This window comes from Lontra canadensis, unplaced genomic scaffold (assembly GCF_010015895.1).
Source record: "Lontra canadensis isolate GAN:19392208 unplaced genomic scaffold, GSC_riverotter_1.0 scaffold9, whole genome shotgun sequence".
NCBI lineage: Eukaryota > Metazoa > Chordata > Mammalia > Carnivora > Mustelidae > Lontra > Lontra canadensis.
In genome coordinates, this window is record NW_022631003.1 from 15,298,918 (window position 1) to 15,323,402 (window position 24,485).

The following is a 24,485-nucleotide window of genomic DNA, read 5'->3' on the forward strand; positions in this document are numbered from 1 at the left end:
CTTTGAACGAACATGGATTTCAATCTGGCCACGTACCAGCTGTGTAACTTGGCTTAACAGGTCTGGCTTTAGCTCCACCATCCGTAAAATGGGGATAAGACTACATACCTCTTATTAAAGAAAACAGACCAAGTGCCTGACTTACAGAGATGACACAGTATTATCAAGGTCAATACACAGTATTATCAAGGTCAAGAGAAATCTCATGGTGAGGCCGAGGGCCTGGGGAATAAAGCTTCAGGCAACCACAGCTTACCTCTTAACAACTATCTCCTGTGCTAATACAGATACTCTCCCTTCCTTTGCTTTCTAGCTTCTTCTACAGCTTTCTACACTCTCACCCTGTCGGTACAATGCTGCAGTACGCACTTGGGTCACTACAGGAGGACTATCCTGCTGTTCAATGCTGAAAATCTGTCAGGTTCCCGCTGAGCCTGGATGATAACGTGGGAGTTCGTTGGCAGGGAGTGGAGATGGTGGACCCGGAAGGGAGGGAAAGTGCAACGCTTGAAATAAGAAGGAGGTTCCCAACATCGATAATCCAAGTGAGTGGGCTTCCGCAGCCAGCCTGAAAATTGGGAAAGTCTCATGTGGGCCTGAGGATCTGATGTCGTTCCCGGATCTCAGGCCATTTGGGCCTCACCGGTGACAGTTCTGTGAAAGCCTGCCACTCGCATGGCAGACTCTCAGGGGCTGCTTGGTCTAGAACCTCTGGTCATTATCTGGCCTTTTTCCAGGTTGGTCCAGGATGAGGCCAGCCTCTGAGAGCAAGTGGATAGGAAGTGGATTGCTAGAATATTCTGTGGCACGTGGTACTTTTTCAGATCCCGATTCAAAATGGTAACATTTCTGTCATTTCCATAGTGCACAAAAAACTATAATCAGAAGTCAGTACAGATAAATAAACCTGTCCCCAAGGACAAGTTTTAATTCAACCTTTCTTGTATGCCAGCATCTCTTAGAATTCATTTCTTTGTTAAGATCTGAGTAATGGAAAAAAAAAAAAAAAGATCCGGGTAATGACAGCAGTTTTCTGACCAAATAATTCAACAATTTGGATACATGACCGAAATCTCTTGACGGTTTAAAAACAACAAACAAACCCATGTTGATGATGATGGAAGGTACAGGTACAAAGAAACAGAAGAGATGGGAAGGGTCGTATGTCCATTTCTGCACTGAGACTGTTCTCTAGTTCTTGGCTTTGCTGAGCTGAGTACCACCATGGATATCCTACAGTTCTAGAGAGGTATAGGCGAGCACTACCGAGAGGCCCAGGTTCAACCCAGAAAGGCAAACCAGAGTGAAGTGCTGGTTGATGAGGACATGCTAGTGCTCGAGAACAAGACAAATAAATGCGCAGGGAAGGGTAAGAACAGCCGAGAGGCAGGAAGCCTGGGGACAACTGTTTGTTCCATCTCTGTCAAAAGACAACCACCGATGACAAAACAAGGCATTTTTGAGTCATAAAGAAATGCTTTTAAAATTCAGACTAATTGACTTTACCTCACTAAAAGTTCCAAGGCGATGGTTCGCAAACTAGAACAAGCACTGTAGTCCCACGGAGGGCTTGCTAAAACAAAAATAGCTCAGGTTCCATCCCAGAATTCCTATTGCAGTGAGTCTGGGAGGAGGCCTGAGAATGTGTATTGGTAGCAAGTTCCCAGGCACTACAGACCCTGCGGACTGGGGACCACGCTTTGAGAAGCACTGTTCTTCGTACACTACGTGACATTGTTGGCCTGTGGATTCCAAGATCCCAGGATTAGGACTTAAAGAATTGGCTGAAAAGCAAAGTCTTCACCACCTCACTTTTCCTCCACACACACACAAAAATAAGTTAGTAGAACAAACCAAAACATTTAAATGAAAGATTTCAACAACCAATAATACTACGCTGAAACTCATCCGTACAGATGACTTAAAGGGGATTTCATCCGTGAGCGGCAGGGAATGCCTACCTTATTTCCCTGGAGACCAAACCTTAACAACCATAGAAGTTTCCCAGCACATTATTTAACAGAAGCTGAAGGAATCAGCATGGTATCATTCCTACATTTTTGTCCACAGAGCTATCATCACACTGGAGCTCCCCAAAGTCCGTATTTGAAGCCCCAAAATGTACAGAAGGTACTGAGGATTGTGCGGAGGGGAAAGCTGAGTAATGCTGCAAACGCCATTCCTCCAATCTTTCAGATCCCTAGAGGCCTTTCCTGGGGCCTGGGCGTTGGAGAATCCGACATGACCCTCTGATTAGAGTCCCTCCATGCAAAGGCCACATCAGATAATAAGCCCTCTATGCAAAATACACACATATCAGCTGGGAGGAGGCCAACAGATCAGTCTACGGCAAACTCCCATGGATGGTCCAAATATCTGTGCTAAAAATAACCAGGAATCAGAGACGAGAGCATTTTTATAAAGAAATTTTATTGCATAATTTCTGTATACAATAAACATAGGAAAAGGGTTCTTCCAATGAAAATCTCATACATTTTTCAAAAGTTTTGAATTGTTTGGAGAAAAATTATTACAAAGCTATCTAAGACAAAAATAACTGACCTTCAGAACAAGTGATAATCCCTCTCATAATACGCCACATTTAAAACAAGGCATTTCAATTCGATTAACATGGAGAGGCTTTTAGATTGCTGTGTCATTTGCATTAAGTATTTAAATGCATCTAAGAAGTGAAGAGTTAAAACATATAGAAATGTTCTCTAATGTAATATATATACTGCTGCTTTCTTCAGATCCATTCTGCATGATTATATGGATGTCTTTTGTACCCACCAGCAGAGACCGGCATCTCCTAATGCTACGGTAAGGGCTGAGTGCAGAGAGGGAAAGTCCTGTGCATTTCCTATGTTAAATGGCACAACTCCCACAGATCACATACACCTTGCCATATTGACGCAGTTCATTGCGCTCCATATCCTGCAAAAATAAATCTAGTGCTCGACAGCTGACATTATTGCTCACCAACGTTTTAGTAATATATTTCTTTAACATAAGACAGAAATATACTGAAAGTTGATACCACTTAAACTCAAAAAAGCAATCTGGAATTAAACCACATGCATATACCCCACGTTTTTTTGTTTTTTTGTTTTCTGGGTTGTTTTTTTTTTTTTTTCGATGGATGTTGCATTTTCCCTAAAGTTGATGCTGGAAAATGTGGTAGGAGAAAAGCCAGCTTTCCTTGGAACAAAGATAAGGATTAGAAAAGGAGTTTTTAGAGGGTAATGTTCAGCCTGATAATAAAAATGAGAGAACAATGAGAGTCCAGAATCTCTGGGGAGGGGGAAGAAGCCCCTTGTTTATCTTTCTTGTCTACCTCGACCCAGTGGCGTGTCCAGCAGAAACCTGGGGCAGGCTACTATATGTAGCTGGAGCAATGGGAGAAGTGCTATGTGGCCCAAGGGACAGATGTCCACTGTGGCAGGGAAGTCCAGGGAGACTCTCTTCTTTAGCCAATCCCACATGGGATCCTTGGGTCTCTGGGAAATGATGGGGTTCCTCTGTGAGGTTGGGACGGGCTGCCAGGATGGTCTGGGGGCTGTGGCTTCCACGGTCTTAAATCTTACATCTCAATTCAAGGACGCCAGGGCCTGAGGTGAAACAGCTGGGGGCTGGAAGAACATGACTCATCTGGCACGGTGAAGCTAGAGTATAAGTGACATGGAAGTCACCAGAGTATCAGGCAGGGCCTCGCCAGGGAGCATGTGTAGACACGTGGAAGAATGTGGCCATGACCACACTGCCACTTGGATTTGTCACTTTTCATTTTAACTTCTCATTGTTTCTCATTGTAAAACTGTCAAGTGTCCCTCTTTCTTATTTTTGTCTTGGTGCTTACAAGGTAGGATGTCAGTTTCCATAAGCTTTCAAAGATTTACAAAAGTAATATTTAAAAAAAAAAAAAACTACATTGCAGGATTAGCATTTGTGGCTACGAACACAGTATCTATCCATCATAAACTATACCCTCAAACCTGGCTATGGCAATATCATCTTAAATCATCACTGTTCATGCCTGTGGAAACTTTATCACACACAATGACATCCATTCCGGTAAGCATTACACAGCAACAGAGCAGAGCTTCTCAGAGTAAAACCAGCCATATTGCTACAAAGAAAAACTTCTGGCTCTTGGCCCAACTGTTTTCATACCAATTAGCTAAGCCAACCTCTCTCTCTGCTTCTTTCCATTTCAAATGCTTGGGCTTCAGCCTTTGAGGCAGTTAGAAACCAGATCAGTTTAATTTTACAACACCAATCTTAATGGTACAGCAATACAGTAAATTTGCCCTGAGAGTGTCAATTATTTTACAAATAATGTAAGTCCTGGTTTTTAAACGAAGAGTAGGCATGGAGAGGCTAAATGGCTTATCCCCTTGTCACACAGCAGGGTAGGACTTGAGCTCCTGGTTCTTTCCATTTTAAGCCCCTGCATCCTTCCAGAAGTCACCCAAATTTCTGTGCACAAGATCCCCAGCTTTGGGCTCTGTTACTTGGAGTCTATTGTCAGCTTCTCCGCTCAGCCCTGGGTATTTCAATACCCAGGACTTCTCTTTGGTCCTCTCGGCTCTCTCTTACTTCTGCTGCCTTGATGAGGTGTGTTGTCCCAGTATTTTATTTTACACAGTGGGATTTACCAAAATGCCCTCCCAGCAGCAGCTGGTGCTAGGTGTGGAGGGATGGACTTCAAAAAGGCCACGTCAGGTGCTCTCTGCACGGCCTTTGGGCAAAACAGGGCTCGGCATTTTACCGTTGTCTTACATTCCAATGTTTTCAATGGAAAATAAAATAAAATAAAATAAAGGCCTCACCGTGAGGTAATGTTTACTTCTCCACCACAACACTCACTGTAACTCTCTGCCCCCCACCCTCAGATCTGGCAACAATTTAACATAAGGAAAGACTTCAGACCTTCACACCCTTTTAGTGAGAATAAATGACCTTAGCTCAAACTTTCCAGAGCTGAGCAGTCTCCTCGGGCATCCGTCCGCCCTGTCTCAGGTAGGCCTGCCCAAATGCCGCTGGGCCACGTGTCTTGCAGGCGTGCGCCCCGAGCTGGGGGCTCTGCTCTCACCACCGCGGAGGGGATCTCTGGTGGGAACCCCGAGCACCCTCCGTCTCCTAAGCCAAGGGGGAGAAATCGCAAAAGCAGCTGTGTGCGCAAAGAAAACAATGCCAACTGGTACTCAGGTGGCCTGGGAAAGCGATCCACCACGCCCTCTCCACTCGCTGAAGGGATAAAGAGTTCCCGATCTAGTCGATAGCAAAATACATGGACGGCTGGGGCCTCTGTCTAAGCCAAACAAGAAAAATATCGATAGCACAAAACTGCCCTTCTATTTCTTGAAAAAATAGATCTAAGATAGACAATTCGGAGTATTTGCTGTTTTTCACAAGCTGCGCGTTAAGTACACTTGTTTGCCCGGCTCTCCGGGACCCTACAGCTCGGCTCTGTCCCCCAGGGGGGGTGGGGGGGTCGCCCCACTGTTGCCCTCGGCGCCGCTGCCCTCGGCCGGCGTGAACGACAGGGAAGCCGAGTTTATGCAGTATCTCTTGCCGGTGGGACGAGGTCCGTCGTCGAAAATGTGCCCGAGGTGAGCGCCGCACTGAAAGAGAAGAGCAAAAACGTAAGGGCGGCGCGTAGAAAGCCGGCTTTGAGAGGGGCTCACGGTCAGCCGCCGAAATGGATGACCAGCCTATAGGGAAACGATGGAAACCATCATGGGTGATTTCTCGTCCGCCTGTCAATAGCCACAGAGATGTTTTCTGGCAGGCTCCACACCACATGCTGAGAAAAAAAAAAAAAAAAAAAAAAAAAGCTAGAACTGTGCATATCAGAAATCATTTAGAAGCCACTGTATTTTTTGATCTATGAAGTCTCTCAGCCAGCTGAAAAATGACTGCGGTAATTTTATGAATTGAGTTGACCCCTGTTCTCCCCTTGTAAGAAACATGGCAGAAGAAAATCTCTCCCCCCTGGCATGACTTTTTGGCTGTGGATGGGTGGGTTTCAGATATGCACAAGTCCACTGTAAAAGATACTGTTTAACTGGCCATGACGGAGGTGTTGTTTGCGTTCATGGGCAGTAAAACCCAACATCAGACAAGTCCTGGATGTTCTCGGAGCCCGGCAAAGCGATGGCAAGGCTCAACAGATGTGTGCCACGGTCACCAGGACTGCAGGTAGGACAAGGAGAAGTGTCGCTAGCCCACACCGTCTTTTTATTCCGGCCTCCAGTAGGTGGAGCGCGGCTGGCTTCTCTACCCAAGTGAACTGCATTCCATGCGGGAAGGGATAAGCTCAAATCCACACTCCTCCCGATCCAAAAAATTTGGGAAGGAGAAGAGGCCCCGAATCTGGGCAGAAGCAGAAGGAAGGATGGTTGGCTATGACGGTGTTCAAGAGAAATGCAGCCCAGAGATCGTTTCTCCGGGAAGGCTGGCTCAGGGCATAGAGCCCCACCCTGAACCCTCCGAGGCCGAGTACTACTCCAGGAGACCCCAGGGTATGTCACACTTAGCTATCTTGCCCCCTTTCTGAGCAGGGACAGGAGTGAGGGAGACGGAGACATTAGTGCATCATATTCAAACAGGCTGCAAATCCACATCATTTGTCATGTCCCAGAGAAACCAAAGCCTGGAGCAAGGGACTTCCATTCATTCATTTACCAGGTATCTAAGGAGCACCTGCTACACACCAGGCTCTGTCTCGGACTCTGGAGATACAGACAACAATCCTGGACTCATGGAGCTTACATTCTAGGGGGAGAGGCAGATAACATGCAAAGAGATCAGTTGACTGTCCAGTATGGTAGATGGGAGAGGGGAAGAAAGAGGAAGAGATATGAAGTGTTAGGGTTCGGGGCTGATACTGCAGGTATGATGACGAGGGGCTCTTCTCCTGGGGTGACTCTGTAATAAGAAGCCAAAGGAAGTGAAGGAGTGGCTATCAGAGGAGCATTTCAAACAGACAGTAGAGTCAAGATTTAGGGAAGAACATGAGACAAAAGGCCTACAGATGGTTTATTAATTCTTCTCACTGTGCTTGCTTGGTGTCCCCTTAGAAATAATGGGGGAAGAGAGAAGGAACTGACATGGGAATTGGGCTAATGAATCAAATGGAGATGATCATGCTTATTACAATGGAAAGAACTAGAATCTCAGTTTCTCTATCCTAAGTGCTACACTCAGTTCCCAGGGGTTCTCGTGTTATTAATAAACAGCACAAATAGCAACTCTGACTATATGGCACTTCCATGTTAAAAGTGCATTCCTATTTTATTGCCAACATACTGTGTCAGCTTATTAAAGAACTAAAAATGAACCCTGAACTGATTTGATCTATTGCCTGGAAAATATGAAACAGGCCTAAAAAACAAATCTTGCTCTATTTTACCACATTCTATGCAGGTTTAGGTAATATCAAGGCTGACAGCTCAGATTGCTTTTCCTTTCTATAAACAATTGAGGCCAAATTTCAGGCATCAGCAGCTAAGATGCACCAGTAAAAAAACACATGCTTACTCAATGGACACATGAAAACACCTATTTCTCACTGCCAAAACAGGGTGAAGGCCAACAGGAACCTGAGCTCTCGGTGACCAGTGTGTGTGCACAATTATCGATCTCACGTGCAGCTCTGGCATTTTGCTCGCTTGGCATCTGAGGGGTGGACTTTGCACATAAAAGCCTCAGATGGGTTTTCTGGTTTTGTGTTTTAATGAGAGAATATAGCTATCTGGACAAAATAAGTGACATTATCTTTCTTAATCATCTCCTGGCCATATCTAGAAAACAGTTCTGTGTTTACCTGACTCCAAAAATAAAACACAGTAATGATACATTTGAAGCTATTTAGGAGTACTGGTATGGTCTTCATTTCCCAGATCATCTTGAACAAATCCAACTTAGAGTTAATGTAATCTGTTGAACCGAGTTGCTTATTGGGCTGCAGTTTCATCTGTAAAATCCGGAACTGGTGTTTTGCTTACACGGAAAGAAAAACACAGCTTCTAGATGTCCCTAATCTGAAAGGAAAAAGGAAGGGGGACGAGGAAGAGGACACACAGTTAGAAAGAGGCAACAGAAATCATTGGCAGAACACCTTATGGGATGCGGATGAAGTAGGGAAATCCTCAGAAAAGGAGAGAGCGCCTACAAATGATAATGATAGCTTCATCGTGCTTGCCACAAGATATTCTGGAAGATTCACCCCAGGCTCCGATAACTGAGGGAGGAGCAACATTGCAAAATGTAGCCAGGTGTGCGTTTCGGTCTGCGCCACCACACACATGCTCACCCCGATGCCCGCAGAGCCGCAAAGCAGTTTGTCCACAGGAAGCCTAACCACGCAGCGCCATTTCTGCTTCTCCGCCCGCCCCCCTCCCCAGGTACACCCAGTCTCCCATAAATGACTATCATCCAGTTTCTTTGAAAAGTGCACAGGCTCTGAAGGTTCCTCCCTGAGGGGAGCGCACATGGAGCCCATTCTTTCCAGCCTCTACCCCTGGCCGAAGGCTGGGATGATGAATGGAAGTTGTCAGTGATGCATTGTTTCTTTAGCCGCCTGCGAGCTCTGCCTCCCCGGCCTGGCCAACTGGCAACGTGTTGGGCTCTCAGCACACCTGGTTGTAACTGAAACAAACTGGCTGCCCGATGAAGAAATCTCGGAGACCTGCTGTTAATGATTTATTTCAGGGTAAAATCTTTGGTGTGCCTTTTGAAAGTTGTTTGAAAATGGTTACGCATTTGTTGTATAGGAAGCTACAAGCGACAACTGGATTTTCTAGCTCTCATTCGGAAAAAAGCATGAGATAATTGTTCAAAGGGACATTTTAGAGTTCCCAAAGGAATCCTTTATCATTGAAGCCTCCCACTCAAAAAATCTGGCAACTGGGGAACCTGCAGAGAACCAAGAGAAAAGAGCCCCCTACCCCCGGGTTCCCAAAAAGTGACTGAACATCAAATTTAACATAATTCCTTAAAATCTGACTGCAGTTCTCAATCGTGTGCATAAGAAACACAAATAGTGCATTCAACACAGTTACATATTTCTGCACTGATGTATTTCCAACTGTCCTAGACGGTTTTCTCCCAGCTTTGTCTAGGATGTTTGGGGGCTTTATTATTGTCATTTTCTCTTAAGTGTTTGATCTACAAGATGAAGCAGTTTCAAAGTGGGGGCTTTTACACTTGGGCACATGGGGCAGGATGAGAAGGAGAAAAGAGTATAAGAAGAAAAGCAATTTACTTTGCCAGTAGTATCCTGTTTTCTCCCACTGTTATTGAAGACACTTGTGTGCAAGTAGGGCTCTTTTCCTCTGTGCTTGTGATATTAATCTTTTGCCAAGGAAATGATTGTGAAGTCACCAGTTTAGCATTATGATTTTACTGAAAGATCAAGAAAAAGAGAGATGGGCTGTGAGTCTGAACCCCTATTGTAACACATGGGTATCTTTAATCATCAGCAATATAACAGTTGTCATCTGCAAAAGATTAATAAGGTTTGGGGTTTTACCAAAATCTGCTTAACTTTTGAAAAATGCCGAGTATGGGTGGATATTTACCTTTCTGTTGATTTGGCTGCCATAGAACAAATTAATAATGATCTAAAACAAACTTAAGGGACTCTACTGTAGATTCCAGCTAGTAACAGCAACAGGCAAAAGTAGACTCCAACTCGCGTAAACTCAGCATCTATCTGATGGTTTCCTTAAAGATGATTTCCAAAAGTTAAGTAATTTATTGGTCTCCCATTTGCTGCAGATGTAGAATTTTGATATAAAGAAGGAAGAATCCCCCAAGTATTACCAGGAGGGACTTAGTTCTCTGAACTACAGCTTAAACCATGCAACTCCTACCTCTTTGCACTGAATTTAAACTCCTGACAAAGCACTGTTTAACAGGCTGGGCTTGGAGGATTAGGAAGAAGCTGTCAAACAACTATTCAGAGTAGTTCGTGAAACTGGGATAGACGCAACATTATTTTATCACTAAATGAAAAGCTTCAATAAAACTTAAAAAAAAAATCTTGTAACTGCAAACTGTTAGAAAACTGCCACAGCTGGGGAGAAGATACTAAAGTGGACAGATTTAAGATAAAGACCCTCTTTTGAAGAGATAACTAGAATATAATTCCACAATTCAGCGCATAGAATAGGAAAAGCAAACAAATATGGTTGCAACAAAAATCAGAACGTAACAGGGCAGCCTATTCCCTCCACAAGCAGGAGTCCTAACAGAAGACGTGTAAGAATCCCCACCACCCTTACTGGTTCTCTGTGCTATTAACTTAAAGATCAGGCCGCGTGCTGGGATTCTCACCCAGCAATTCTTTTAGAAGGACCTGGCCGCACTCTTTCTCTGAAAAGTGATGACAGTACTGAATCAATCTTAACAATCTTAACTTTCTCAACAAAATCTTACTAAAGTATTATTACCTAAAGAAGTCACGGGACACATGGAAAAACTACAGGTTAGTATAAAGAGGTGATAAGTTATAGCTCCCAATAAATTTTAATTCTCACCCAAATACGAGGTCTAATTAACTACATAACATGATCTGTATCACAATTAAAAAAGAAAAAAAGAAAGAAAGAAAAGGAAAAAAGGAAAGGAAAAGAAAGGAAAGGGCAGGAAAGGAAAGGAAAGAAAAAGAAGAATCCTAAATATCAGAGTAAAAATTAGGGACCAACAGAAAAAAAAAAAAGAGCAGGCAAGTAGGTTGAGCCTACTGGTTGTGTCCACGGAAGCTCAGCTCATTTGAAGACGATGACAGTAAGAGGGTCTTCATGTGTAGATGTGGCATCTTTACCACAAGGAAAGAAGTACTCCACATAACGTGTCCAACTGAGAATGTCTATGAGATATCTACAGCATCTAACAGATTCTTCATCAGACAAACTACATTGTTTCAATTCAGTCCAGAGAGAGGACAACCATCTGAATTCAAAATGGAAAAAAAAAATTTAGAAAGATGAGAAGTGGATCAGAGTCAAGTTTCCTATACCACTTCCCCCCAAAATGATGGGAGAAGTTATGAATAGGAGGGAGATTACATAAACTGAAAGAATAGAAGGTTAAAATAAAAGACAAACTGATCATGAAAAGTAGCATTAAGAATGAGAAACTAGGAAACAAAATACAAGTGTTTACTCTGTATGGAAACCATTAAGTCAGTTATTTTTTTCCAGCTGAGATAAAAAGGATGAGTGAGAAAATGGAAAAGGAAAAAAAAACTCAAGAAAAATGTAAAACAAAAGGAAAATAAACGTGTGGATGAAACATGCAATAAAGAAAGGAAGGAAGGAAGGAAGGAAGGAAGGAAGGAAGGAAAGAAGAGAGGGACAGACAGACACCCAGCACACTTCAGTGAGTTATTACCACTCTCGCGAGGCAGACATCCCCCGCTCTGCCCACAGGGAGAAGAATCCAGGAAACACATCTTTCTTTAATGTTGGAATCTAATTATTTTCTCCATGAAACTTACTTCACAGAGGATGTATTCTTACACATGCCTTAATAGAATAAATTTCCCTCCCTCTTCTCTTCAAATTTAAGACTTTTATTTAAGAGGGAGCCACACACTTTCCAAATACAAGAAATGAAGGTGGTGGGGAAAGAAGCCAGAAGGGAGGGGTCAGTGTTGGTTCTTCACCCAAAGGACCTAAAGTTTAACAGTCACCTAGCCCTTTGACCAAAGGGCTGAGAGCTGTTCCTTGTTTAGCTTAATATCTTTTATTAATGTTGCCTGATTTGGGCAGCTTGTAGGTTTCGTTTCTCTTTGGTCACTGTAGAACAACTTCATCTTCATAATGGTCTTTTCTTGACCACTGCTAGTATTATCTCTGTGGCTGGCACAAGGGACCAAGTTTATTCTGTGACTTTTAAGAAATAGTCACAGAAACGTCAGAGAATAGGGCATTAACGAAAGTTATTATACCCCACTTTTTCTGTGCCTTGTTTATTTGGTTCTCATGGGACTCAATGTTTGAAAGTAGGTTCTGAAGAAAATGGAGAGTAGCAGTCATTAACAGCCTTTAAGTCAGCTTAAAACACAACTGTTAGTCTTAAAAGAGGTTTATTAAGTATTATGTACCTAAGTTATACATTGCTATGTACCATCCTACCGGGTTACTTTTTTGTTGAATATTTTAGATTCCTGGGGAGATAATCATAATTAGTTTTTGTGGCAGTTACAAGAATATCAATTAAAAGCAATTAAATTCAGATATGAATTGAATTAAACTAAGTCATAGGACTTTTTTGGTTTAATGTGACTCTTTATGGCTTGTCTGTCCATCTAAGCACCCTAGAGCTCTGGAGCTCAATGCCCAAGTTCGAGTCTCAGCTCTGCTGCTTGAATCGATGTAGCTTTATACAAGTGTAATTATCCTCTTTGTGTCTCCATTTTCTCAACTAAAAAATAAGAAAGAATAACAGTATATAGCTCACAAGTTTAATGTGAGCATTAACCACATAGCTTTTAAAAACTGCTGGTGTTCAGGCCTTACACAGGCCAACTAAATGAGAATCTCTGAGGGGGAGACCCAGGATTGGAAATTTCCAATGTCTCACTCAGAGACTCATATCTGAGAGACAAGAGTGGACCGAAAGTATGACCTAGCTAAAATAAGAAGTCTGCTTTTCAAGGGAGAGAGTGGTACTCATGCTTAGAAGACAATAAACTCACCTTTAGTGAAAGAAAGGAAAAAGGAAAGGAAAGGAAAGGAAAGGAAAGGAAGGAAGGAAGGAAGGAAGGAAGGAAGGAAGGAAGGAAGGAAGGTGGGTGGGAAGGGGGGAGGGAGGAAGGAAGGAAGGAAGGTAAGTTAGGAAAGGTAAAGAAAACACAAATTCATCAGATGGTTGGGTTCTAACCAATCTCCCTCCCTGCTTGGTAGTAAATATGCCACCTACTCCCTAAAACTCTTGTGCCTGATGAAGGGAGTTAAAGGGCAAGTAGAAGAATGTTGAGGGAGGCCCACGTGGCAATCACTTTGCTATTTCAGCTGCCTGATGTGCCCCCTTTACATCTGATATGTACAACAGACATCCCCTGACAAACTACTCCATAGTATCAATGAATTTCAGTGCCACAATACTCAGACTTGACATTTCACTTATGCAAAGCAGATCAGAACAGGACTACCTACTCTAGACTGGAGTGTGCAGTTGCTCTTATTCTGTGTACAGAAGGTTCTGGCTATGTCTTTGAGTTTAAATACAAAATACCCAACAGTTCAAGCCTCGACATTGGCATGACAGATTAACCATCTTTGCCTCTCGACACATGCTCATTTTCTCCCCAGAGCCAGCCCTGATTCAGTTAGAGCAGAGTGACAGGAACTAATTGGAACATCCGTGGAAACGAAGACAGGTCCATATACTAGAAGGAGAGAAGGCATTACGTTACCGCATATTCACACACCGAGCTCCTAGATCCTACCACTGAACGTCCTCTTTCCACTGCCCATTCTCCGACCTCTCTCCTTGCACCCACATGGGGAAAGCCACCCCTGGGGTCTTGACTGACCATGTTGGGATCATTACAGGTGAACAACACATGCACAGAACTGCAGGAAGAGGGGTATTCTCTAAAATATCGGATTATACACAGCCACACAGTGAAATCTTCACATGCCCTAAGAATAGCCCATTCTCCACTGTACTGAGTCAACTAAAGATGATTTTCCTGACCATTCGCTCTCTCTCTTTTTTTAAAATAGTGTTGAAGCCAATGACTGGCATTCAGTTGGACTTACTGAACATCTGAAGACTGAGATATCGTTACTATATAGAGACTTCATTGTGCTCCTCCATCCCTTTTATGATCAGTCACTTGGCGTTAGTTGCTATATTTAGCACAACCAGGAGTCCAGAAAGTGTTTGCAATGCAAAGGGGGCATCACAGTGGGTTTTCAGGTGGGGTTAACTGACCTGAGAGCAGCTCGTTTCCACCCGGTGCATCCCGTAGGAAAAGTCATCCGTGAACGTGATCGCATCAGAACTGATCACATCGTGGAATGAAGGCCAACCTGGAGCAGAGCAGCACCAGAACAAAACAGACAGGAGAGACAGACAGCCTTGGGTTAGAATGTCATGTTAAAGAACTACTACACAAAGAATGAAAATCTTTAGTATATGACTCGTGCTTAACTTCTCCAGCCTGAAAGGAAAAGGTACAAAGCTGAAGGATAATATATTTCCCAAAAGTGCAACTCTTTTTTTTTTTTAAGTTTTATTTATTTGACACAGAGAGAGAGATCACAAGTAGGCAGAGAGGCAGGCAGAGAGAAGGGGGGAAGCAGGCTCCCTGCTGAGCAAAGAGCCCGATGTGGGGCTTGATCCCAGGACGCTGAGATCATGACCTGAGCTGAAGGCAGAGGCTTAACCCACTGAGCCACCCAGGTGCCCCACGAGTGCAACTTTTCTTGAAGAATAACTTCCTCCTCACTTCAGATCACAGTTGCGTTGGGTGTTTATGTTTCCAGAAGCGTTCTTAGACCATCCAGTAGTTTCCCAGAGCATCCCTGGATTTATAAAACTCTCTCGCCACTTGGTCTTGCCTCTCTTCCTCAGAGTCATTGGGCACCCACTAGGAGTCTTAACGGTGTGACATTTTGCAAAACACAATGCAACTGTTCTTTTTTTTTTTTTTTTAAGAATAGTTTATTTGAGAGAGAAAGAGCGAGAACGTGGGCATGCACCGTCGGGGAGAGGGACAGACAGGGAAAGAGAAATCCTCCACAGACTCCCTGCTGAGCACGGAACCTGACCCAGGGATTGATCCCAGGACACCGAGATCATGACCTGAGCCAAAACCAAGAATCGACACTCAACCAGCTGAGCTACTCAGGTGCCCCTCCCATTTTTAGAGTTGTTTTTTTCTGCCCTTTTTTTTTTTTTTAAGGATTTATTTATTATAGCTGTTCTGGCTGTTCACTTTTCAACTTCCCAGGCTTCTTTAGGAAGAATGCTTTTCCAGCACTTAGTTGGTGGGGTTAAAATATTAAAAAATGAGTATTCCATAGTTTCCATCATAATCTAAATTTTCGGGGCAGGGCAATCTGGAAAGCAGCTTCTATCTATTTTATGGGCAAGAGGCTTGCTCACTTCCTAGAAGAAAACCATAGAGCACTGTTCATCAGGCATCTCTAGGGAGCACCTTCTCTCAAACAGCATCTTGTTCCAATTTTCATTTATTCGAACGATGTTTTAAATATACATGCACAGCTTTAAGAAACTCAATGATAAGGACCATAAGATTGTACAAATGTTTATGAATATACAGCCAGGTTTTATGTTCAGTACTTCTAGGCATGTTTTTACATATTTCCAGAAATTTGGTCGCGAGTTCCTGAGCTGAAGCCCAAAATGACGGAAGAGGTGTGATGTTGCCGAACGGCTGGTGCAATTTTTTTTTCTCTTTCAGAAGCCAAATTTATTCCTGTAGAAAGGAGGAAGCCCTTTAAAAACATGGTGCTTTGTGTTAATACACCAACTGAAAGAAAACAGAACGCAGGCCTCAACAATATGATTTCCAGTTTCAAACAAAACAAATTAGCTCAGGCCAAGTTTTTATAAGAAACTCCCCCAAGCTCCCCGTCCCCCACTATGCAACAGTATAGCTTTCACAGTTGGTGCTGGATTTAACACCCAGAGTTGAAACACTTTCCAATTCCCTGATTTGAGTTCAAGATTGCTGCAAATCACCAGGAAAACCTTAACTTTCTAGATATAACATTCCTCAAAAAACAATCACATCAAGACACACCAGCACTTTTAAGAAAACTTGTCTCTCTCCCTGTTCTCTAAATTTTAAAGAGAATCTAAATGTATTCTAGGCTAGAGTTTTTGGTTTATAATGACTACTTGGCACATTTAGGTATTCTTCTTCGTTGAACGGCAGAAGTGCCAGTGGCTAGAAAAGAGAGGTTTAAAGGTGATGTTTGAAGACACTGAAAAATAATTTAGTTATGAAAAGAAAGAGAACACTCTATATTTTTTAACCTCCCATGTTTTGACTCATTTGATTGCTAATTATGGCAACTAATATTATGGAAGGGCATATTCGATTTAGTAGTAAACAGGTAAAGAGTTAGGAATATTTTTTTTAATTTAGCATAAAGCCATCCTCCAACACACACACATTTTCCTATTTCTAGAATTCAAAATAGGTATGGAGAAATGTATATAAAATATATAGATAGATCGTTCCCCTCCCATACTCCTTCTTCATGTTATATACACTTATCTTGTTCTACTTATCATACTGGATTTTTGACTTATCTGTTTTCAGGCTTTCCTCTCTGATTAGGTGGTGAGCACTTTGAAGGCAGAGTCTGCATAAACAAGAAGATGAGGTGGACATTTATGACTCAGGGTCCCACAGGAGACAGAAAATACAATCATACTCCCTTTTTATAGACTAGATTAAGAAATTAGCAATGCTCTTTTTTCACTAGAGTACCCAGTTTGGCTCAAACACCATAATTAAGCTTCTCTTTATAGGTGGAGTAAGGTTATTATTTACTTAGGATGGTAAATCCATAAAGATCATCTAGGTCACTAACTTAACAGGATTTTTAGCGAGGAGGAGAGGGAGAGGGAGCAGAAGGGTATGGTACTTGCCAGCATTACACAGGCAGTACGTGGCAGAGCCAAAGCTGGAATCTGTGTATTCTGACTTTAATCTAGTTGAATTTTTTCACATTCCACATTCTTCCTCAGTACGAGGTCAAGACATCATTCATTTCAATACTGTAACTGGAAGGAGATTGTAGGTTTTAAGAAATATGTTTAGTGCCATGTCTGGATTGGTTGGTAGTTACATCATTGCACTTAGGAGCTTCCAGGTGGAAGCAGCTAATTCATGTAAACTCACCAATACTGATTCTCTCACTAACAACCAAGCTTTTCAAAGAGACAGTCCGAGAGCAATCATATAAATGATATAATCTACTTCTGGGGCATGGATAATTTTTTATTCATTTATCTAAAATAACCACAAATACTTAGAAGCTCATCTTAGGTAATAATATTGAGAAAACTGTCCATTCTATTTAGGATTTCTTCATTCTAATTCTTTCCTAACAAATTCTAATTCTTTTAGAATTCTAAATTAGAATTACTAATTATTTTAGAATTTCCTAATTAATTCTAATTCTTTCCTATTAAAATTTTTTTGGGGGGGAAGGGAACTGCTTTCAAATGAGCTATTAAACTATACAGCTATACATTTTGTCTCCATGAATTAAATATTTATAGAATTTTCCAGAAGACTATATTCAAGAGTAGACAAGGATGAGGTGTAGTGACATGGAGTCAGGGCTCTTAAAAGATTTCTATGTTTCTGAGAAAACTGTTGACACTTGAATAATTTACTGGTTGTTTCCCATGGCGTTGGTTAAATATCATAAGAGACACTAAAAAATCAACCAAACAAAAAAAAAAATTCTCCTTAAAACTCCCCAAAGTTCACAGTGTCTCTCTGCACAGAAGAAATGCAGTTTTCAAGATGGAATATATGATACCTCATCCAAATCTTAATTAGTGGAGATTGACAAGGACAACCGTGTTGAAGACCGTAAGTAACCCTGTGTGATGGAACACATTTCAAAAGAGAATCATAGCCAACTTCAATAAGCTTGACACAGGAGAACGTTGAATTCTTTTTCTAGGTCTTCCAGAAAAAGCCAAAGGAGAATCCCTCAGAAAAGCAAGTCCTTATTGACAATCAAACTAAGAAGGATCTTCACCCAAGAATAAATTGTCTCATAGCGGAGAGGCCACAGAGATGACAGCACTTTGAAAGCGGAATTCCCTCATCATGTGAAAGTATTTAAAGGAGGAACTCTTCACTGCTGCAAAAATCCTCAAAGGAAACCCTGCCCCCACTCCTAATAATAAGGAAAGTGCTTCAAAGGGTGATAGGCAAGACTGAAGCAATCTGGGTCTTGTTGAGAAAATTATCTTGAGCAAAAGGGGGAGGGGATGTGTTTATGTCAGTTTTGACATTAAAGAAAGATCATCCATCCTCCTTTCTCTAGGATTTCCCTTTTGGTCTTCTCATCTAACAAAACATTATTTGTTTTGGATGCATTCCATGCACTTTTTAAAAGAACAGTCATTCGAAAACCTGGATAAACAGAGTTGGCGCCCCCCCACCCCCAAGACACCCCTTTGTTTCTATGTGATGAGCTCGGATTGGGGTGTATTATTGTTGTATTTCTAAAAATACAAGCTGTACTTTTTGGGTATTAGCCTGCTGCTATTGGGAATGTCTTGTATTCAATAAATAGATTCTTCTCTCTGCAGACAGCACAGAAATACAGGTAGCCAAGCACAGCAGGCACATTGGGCTATTGGCAGTCCTGCTCCCTTGTGAATCAACGACCACCAGGCCACGCTAATCTGGAGATAGCACTTGCCAGTATTGGCATAATGGGCAGCAAACCCAGGATATGTTCATTTATGTCTCAGATATTAGAGAAAGTGATTCAGTTTGTTAATGGTAGATCTTTGGCACTTGCTACCATCTACACTAGGGTGGATTTTTTTTCTTTTTTAAACCGCAGTAAAATTAAAATTAAAATTCTTCCTTTTCACTCAGAATGGGGTTTATTAAAGCTCCTCAGAGTCCCCTCGAACCCATCCCTGAACAGTGACACAGCTTTCCACAGGTGATGTTCTGCTAACAGACTTTAAATGTTTCACTCCAACTGCCTCCTGAGAAAAACTTGCTCATCGCTCTATCCTAACCTTTTCCTCCTTCCTTTCACGAATCTTTGAAACAAGTTGTTAAAACCAGCAACAGGTTATAAATAAGTTGAAGCCAATCCCATCTATACCATATGTAGAAAATGCGGCCCACTCTTACTTTAATAAGGATTTGCTCTACAGCTGCCATGTTCCCTGGATCATCCCCCAACCCCCAAATAAAAATGAGAAACCTCAGTAAGTTAGCTATGTGACCCCATCAGTAGAACACGGCAGAAACTACCCACGCCTTAGAGTTCATTAAGTTGAAGTGTAATTACAAATATTTTCATTTGTATTCTATCTATCTATCTATCTATGATATTATTGTCTTCAAATGCAAAATCAGTTTGAGCACAGTAAATCCCAGTTGGGCTTGGGGTTCGTTTAATAATGATAAATATCTCAGCTTGGTTTCAGTGAGACATGCGGGACATTTACACACCTATGGTTTTCTGTACGTACCAATTCTCACCGTGCTATGATTCTAGGGCTGTATTTCAGAATTTGTAGCATTTAGTACCTCTGAAGCCAGGAACTGTTAACCTCACTGGCCACTATTTACCTTATTAGCTAACTTAACCAAGTAATACAACGCTTTATGAAGATCCCCCGGCTAACAAGAATTGTTTGAAGTTTGAGCTCTGATTCTTGCCCAGTTATTTGCTGCGATTGACACTTCAAGTTTTTAATCTCATTTTTAAAAGAATACTCTATTCCCCCTCGAAGACCCAAAAGTTTAAGTAGTAATCAACCAAATATATATATGTAATAGAAAATCAAAGAGTGCAAGATGACCCATAGGGCAATGTTCTCTTTTCGTGCTTCCCATTCCTGCAAACAACCACGTTTAACAGGTTTTAGGTTTAATTCTTAAAAATATGCTTATGCTGCTCCCTCTTGATTCCTTCATTTCAAATCTGCACTATCCAACACAGAAGGTACAAGCCATGTGCTGCCATTTAAATTTAAGTTAATTACAATTAAATAGAATTTCAGTTCTTTAGTCATACCAGCCACATTTCAAGTTCTCAACAGTTATATGTAGTGAATGGCTGCTATACTGAACAAGACAGGCACAGACGGAGGATATTTCTAACATCATTTCCATAGATCTAGAAACTCCCACCATTGGACAGTGCTGGTTTTACATTATGAATTGATTTCCTCCTGTCACGGATGAAGACTAAGCCTTCAGACTTCCACTAATCTCCCTTCTCTTCCCCCTTGCAATTTTTGACAGTTAAATGATTTTTAATTCTTTTGAAACTTCATTTGGTACTATCTGCCTCTGGAACTAGAATATAAGTCTAATAAGAGCAGAGAGTGTGTCAGTTTTGTCCACCAGTGTGTTGCCAATCATCTAAAACAGTGCCTGCAGAAATTGTCTGATGGATGAACATAAGAATGCATGACTAATGACTATCTTATAACTCAACATTTTTGGACCCTTCAGTATGCAAGACGGCCTGGGCACCCCATCCTCCTTCTACCGACTCTTCCCCCTATTCCAACGCCCAACCTTAATGAAGTCTTCTATGCTTTTGTATAGGTTGATTCTAAGGCTTGAAAACTAGTCAACGACATTATTATTACGGCTACATACATGTTGCAGACCACTAAAGCATGTTGGGATTCTATCTCCTTCTCCAACGGTCCAACTGGCATAACCTCAAGCTACCTGAAGTCAAACAGATCTTCCTTCTTTTACACTGCATCACTATAACAAGCAGGGCATGTCTTCTTTTATCTTTTGTTTGAACCATGAATTTCTTATACAATTGTACAAATTTGCTCTATAATTCAACATTTTAATTTTCAACAAATATTTCAACCATAAGTAAAAGTATGTAGAATACATAGGCATCCATGTTTTAACAAATACGAATGACCCAAGTTTAACAGACAATATTTGTTCCATATTTCCTTCAGATTTTTCTCTTTTTCTAACAAAGTAAAATGTTACAATTACAGCCAGATCTACCTCCAGCCTTTTCCCCTACTCCTACACCCAGAGACAATTGTTTACGTACCCTTCCCACACTTCTTTGGATTCATTTCCTACATATGTCTATGTTCATAAGTAATATATAATGTTTTAGGTGTTAAAAATTCACATGAAAGACATTGCATCCTAGGTATCTTTTGGCCACCTCTTTTTTTTTTCACATTTTTCTTGATCTTTGAACTTTTTTGGCCTTTTTGACAGCATCCTCTTCTTATTTTGTAAATGAAATACTTCTAATATCTCTGAGAATATGAACCAGGGAGTTGTTTGACTTTGGTTTTTCTATTATTCTCTAAAATAGCTCTGCTGCCTCTTGCGCAACTCTTCTCTTTTTCTTGCTTCTCGTCTTCCATGCTCTTGGTTTTCTTGCTTCAGCCATTTCTATTTAAGAGTAGAGGTCTGGGGTAGTTGTCCGGGGCAGGTGACGGGGGCTTCCTCTGCGATCAGCTACAGCGCGGGTTTGTGTCTCCCTAGGTCTCAACTCTCAACAGAGAAGGTGACCGGGAGCTCTGGGAAGGACCACTGTCATTGTTTCTTGTAGGACAAAGGTCTGTCCCAGCGTTCCCTGAAGTGCAACACCTCGCTGGCAGCCCCAATTCTCCCAGACAGGCTGTTTAATATCTTTTGAGAGCAGTCTTCCAGGGTTGTTTTTTTTTTGCCCCGTGGGTAATTGATGATCTGTCATTCTAAATATGAAAGTGAGGACCTGCAAAACTGGTCGAGCTGTTTTTCCAGTTAAACACCTTCTTGTCAACCCCCCATCTTGCTCTTGACAATTCTGCCCTCTGAGCCTCTTCATAATTGTGCTGGGCATCTTGGCAACAACTCCCATACGTAATTTGGGCTGCTGCTTTCTTTAGTTGGTCATACCCAGTAACGCATTGCCAGCCATCTTTTCTTGGAAAAAATGCTCAACACCCCCTCCCCCACTCCAACATCCCACAGCACCCCCTCCCCACTCCAATTCTCTTCGCAATGGGGTTCTTCTCCTTCTCTTCTGCTTCCTCCTCCTCCTCTTTCGTCTTCTTTTCCTTACTTTCACTTTAAAGGGTTCTCTTGGGAGAGAGGGAAACCAACATGTATGCTCAGTCTATCTTGCTGAACAAGAAGCCGAGATTTCTTTTGAATAAACTGCAGATTTTAGTCTCTTCATCTAGGATTTTATGAGAAGAAGGAATGGATTTCGGGCATCATAATCTTTCTAGTGACCACAATTATATTATTTTTTGCCTTACTGATAAGACCCAAATCAATGTAAGGTTTAGGAGTTTTAACTGGCTCAGATTTGACTCTATCTCAAAAGTGATTCTCTGCATGAGAGTATGACATCTGCAAAGACCCCTGAGTTAGAACTGTGGCAGACCAGAGTAGCCTCCTCCCAGAACCAGCTCAGTGGGAAAAACTTCAAAGATTTTTCTTTTCTTTTTTCTTTTTTTTCTTTCCTTTCCATTTCTCTCTTCTTTTCCTTTCTCTTTTATAGATTTTATTTATTTATTTGAGAGAGTGAGATCAAAAACAGGGGGAAAAGGTAGAGGGAGAAGAAGACTCCCCCCTGAGCAGGGAGCCCAATGCAGGACTTGATCCCAGTACCCTGGGACCATGACCTGAGCCAAAGGCAGATGCTTAACCAACTGAGCCACCCAGGCACCCATAGACTACTTTTCTGTATTTGATCACTTGTTATCAAATCACTTCTGTATTTGATATACCTTTTCTGTATTTGGTCACTTGTTATGCATGAGGATGCACTATATTTCTGCCCTCTTGCCACTGCAAATGTAAGGACAAGTATCCCCCCCTGTGCTGATGACACAATTTCATTACTGCAAACAAGCAGCCAAGTCCCAAGAGGTAAACTATTCTAGCAAGAAAATGGTTTAACAGTAATCATGACACAAAGAAAACCATTGGTTTTGGCAGACATTCTCCCATGCTTTTTTCAACTTTCCTAAGCAGTACCTCAAATAAAAATAATATTTAAAATACTTATCTTGAAAATCAGGGAGTTTAAAAAAAAAGAAAGAAAGAAAAGCATAGAGTTTAGAATACATAAAAAATAATCTAGACCCATAGACTCTAAAAATTCATGAAGGAAAAAAAATGCTGAAGTGCGATATATACTATTCAAGCATTTGTTTTATTTTGGTTACTACTTACCTTGTTGGTTTTTGTTTTTGTTTTTGTTTTTGTTTTTGTTTTTGTTTTGTCTTGTGAAGTAACCCCACAGTTTTAAGTGGTGGTGGCATTTTGAAGGCCAGGGACATGTTGAATGGCCTGATGACTAGGGGAGCCACAAGTAACATGATCAGATCAGTGCTTTGGGAATATGGTTCTGGAAGCAAGCAAGAGAGTGGGGGATAAAAGGATGAAAACAGGCACATCAGATGAAGACTGGATGTGGAAACAGAAGTGATGAAGCTCTACATGAAGGCATCTGCAATGGGGCCGGAGAGCAGGGGGCCAATAAGAGAGAGACTGAGCAGTCAGAATTCACTGATTGTGGTGGTACCTGTTGGGGAGTGAAGGAGAAGGGTAGGGTCAAATTACTACTAGGTTTCCAGCTTGTACCGACTAGCTGGGTCATGCTAGTTAGATGTGTTTTTCAGGGAAAATAATAAAATCCATTTAGTGTGGAACTCTCTAGGAGCAGAGGGGTATGGGGGTTCAGAAGTAAAACCCTGGCTAAAGATACAGATGTGAAAGTCATCAGAGCATAGAAAACAGTAAGGTTATGGAGGGGAATATATAGAACGCAAATATAGGGGGAGTGGAGAACCAGACAGGTATTTAAAAGGTGAGCTGGGGAGTAAGTCAGTGAAGGAAAATAAACAAGAGCATTTCAAGAAATAGGAGGACAACGAAATAGGGAACCAGGACAGAGTCAGATAATGGAAAAGTGTAAGGCTGGAGGACAGTCCCCAGTGACATAATCTACAGAAAGGACAAGTTAAATAAGAGAGGAAAGGAGACTGCTGAATTCAACAGCTGGGCAGCCTGGGGGAATTTAGGAGGAGCCCTTTCAGTGTTATGGACAGAAGCTGAACTCTGTTGGGCTGAAAGGCGTTTGTGGACTGGAGCAACTAAACCAAGACGGCTCCTTACCAAGCCTGGCAGGGAAGGAAGGTAGAGCAGGTTGATGACTTGCAGGAGAGCACAATGGTATTTATGCAAACATACTGGGATCCTGGGGTTCCCTCCCACCAATTCCACCCTTCTCTGCTTTCCAAAGGGTTTAAAATTTTATGATATTTCCTAACAGAACTTTCACAATCAAATGAGTAATATGAAAGTCTTTGGGCATGCTAAAAATCTTGAGCATTGCTCAAATAGCTCCTTAGAAGCTATATTTGAAGAAAGACTAAAACAGAATTCCATCCCTAGAATGTTTTTTATCTTTAGTTTATTTTTAAGTTGTTCATTGCCCTTGTTCCTACTATCCCTTAATCTACCAAACTGAATCATGAGTGGTATATTTTAAATGGCCATGGTAATCGGTTTCACCTTTTGGCACAAAGTAGGTGCTCAATAAATGATTAAACAAAGGAGAATCCAGAGCTTTAACTCTAGGTCACAATACCCTGTCAAACATGCTCACAGCACCCAATATTTTCTCTTCAGAGCATGTCTCACAGTTTGTAATTACTTATGTATACGGGTACCACTTAGGTTAGATACGCCAATTACTAGGCCAATCAACGAA

The 24,485-nt window shown here is 41.7% G+C and overlaps 1 protein-coding gene across 2 annotated transcripts in view; it reads right to left on the bottom strand.

Moving 5' to 3' along the window:
• Positions 1 to 3,126: 3,126 nt before the first annotated feature.
• MSRB3 (methionine sulfoxide reductase B3) overlaps positions 3,127 to 24,485 on the bottom strand; it is a 163,267-nt gene continuing 141,908 nt past the window's right edge. For both annotated transcript variants that reach the window (XM_032854901.1, XM_032854902.1), the window contains 2 exons: positions 13,957 to 14,054; positions 3,127 to 5,627 (listed from right to left, as the gene is read on the bottom strand). In XM_032854901.1, the coding sequence (XP_032710792.1) occupies positions 5,460 to 5,627; positions 13,957 to 14,054 (266 nt within the window). In that variant the 3' untranslated portion in view covers positions 3,127 to 5,459. The remainder of the gene's footprint in view (positions 5,628 to 13,956; positions 14,055 to 24,485) is intronic.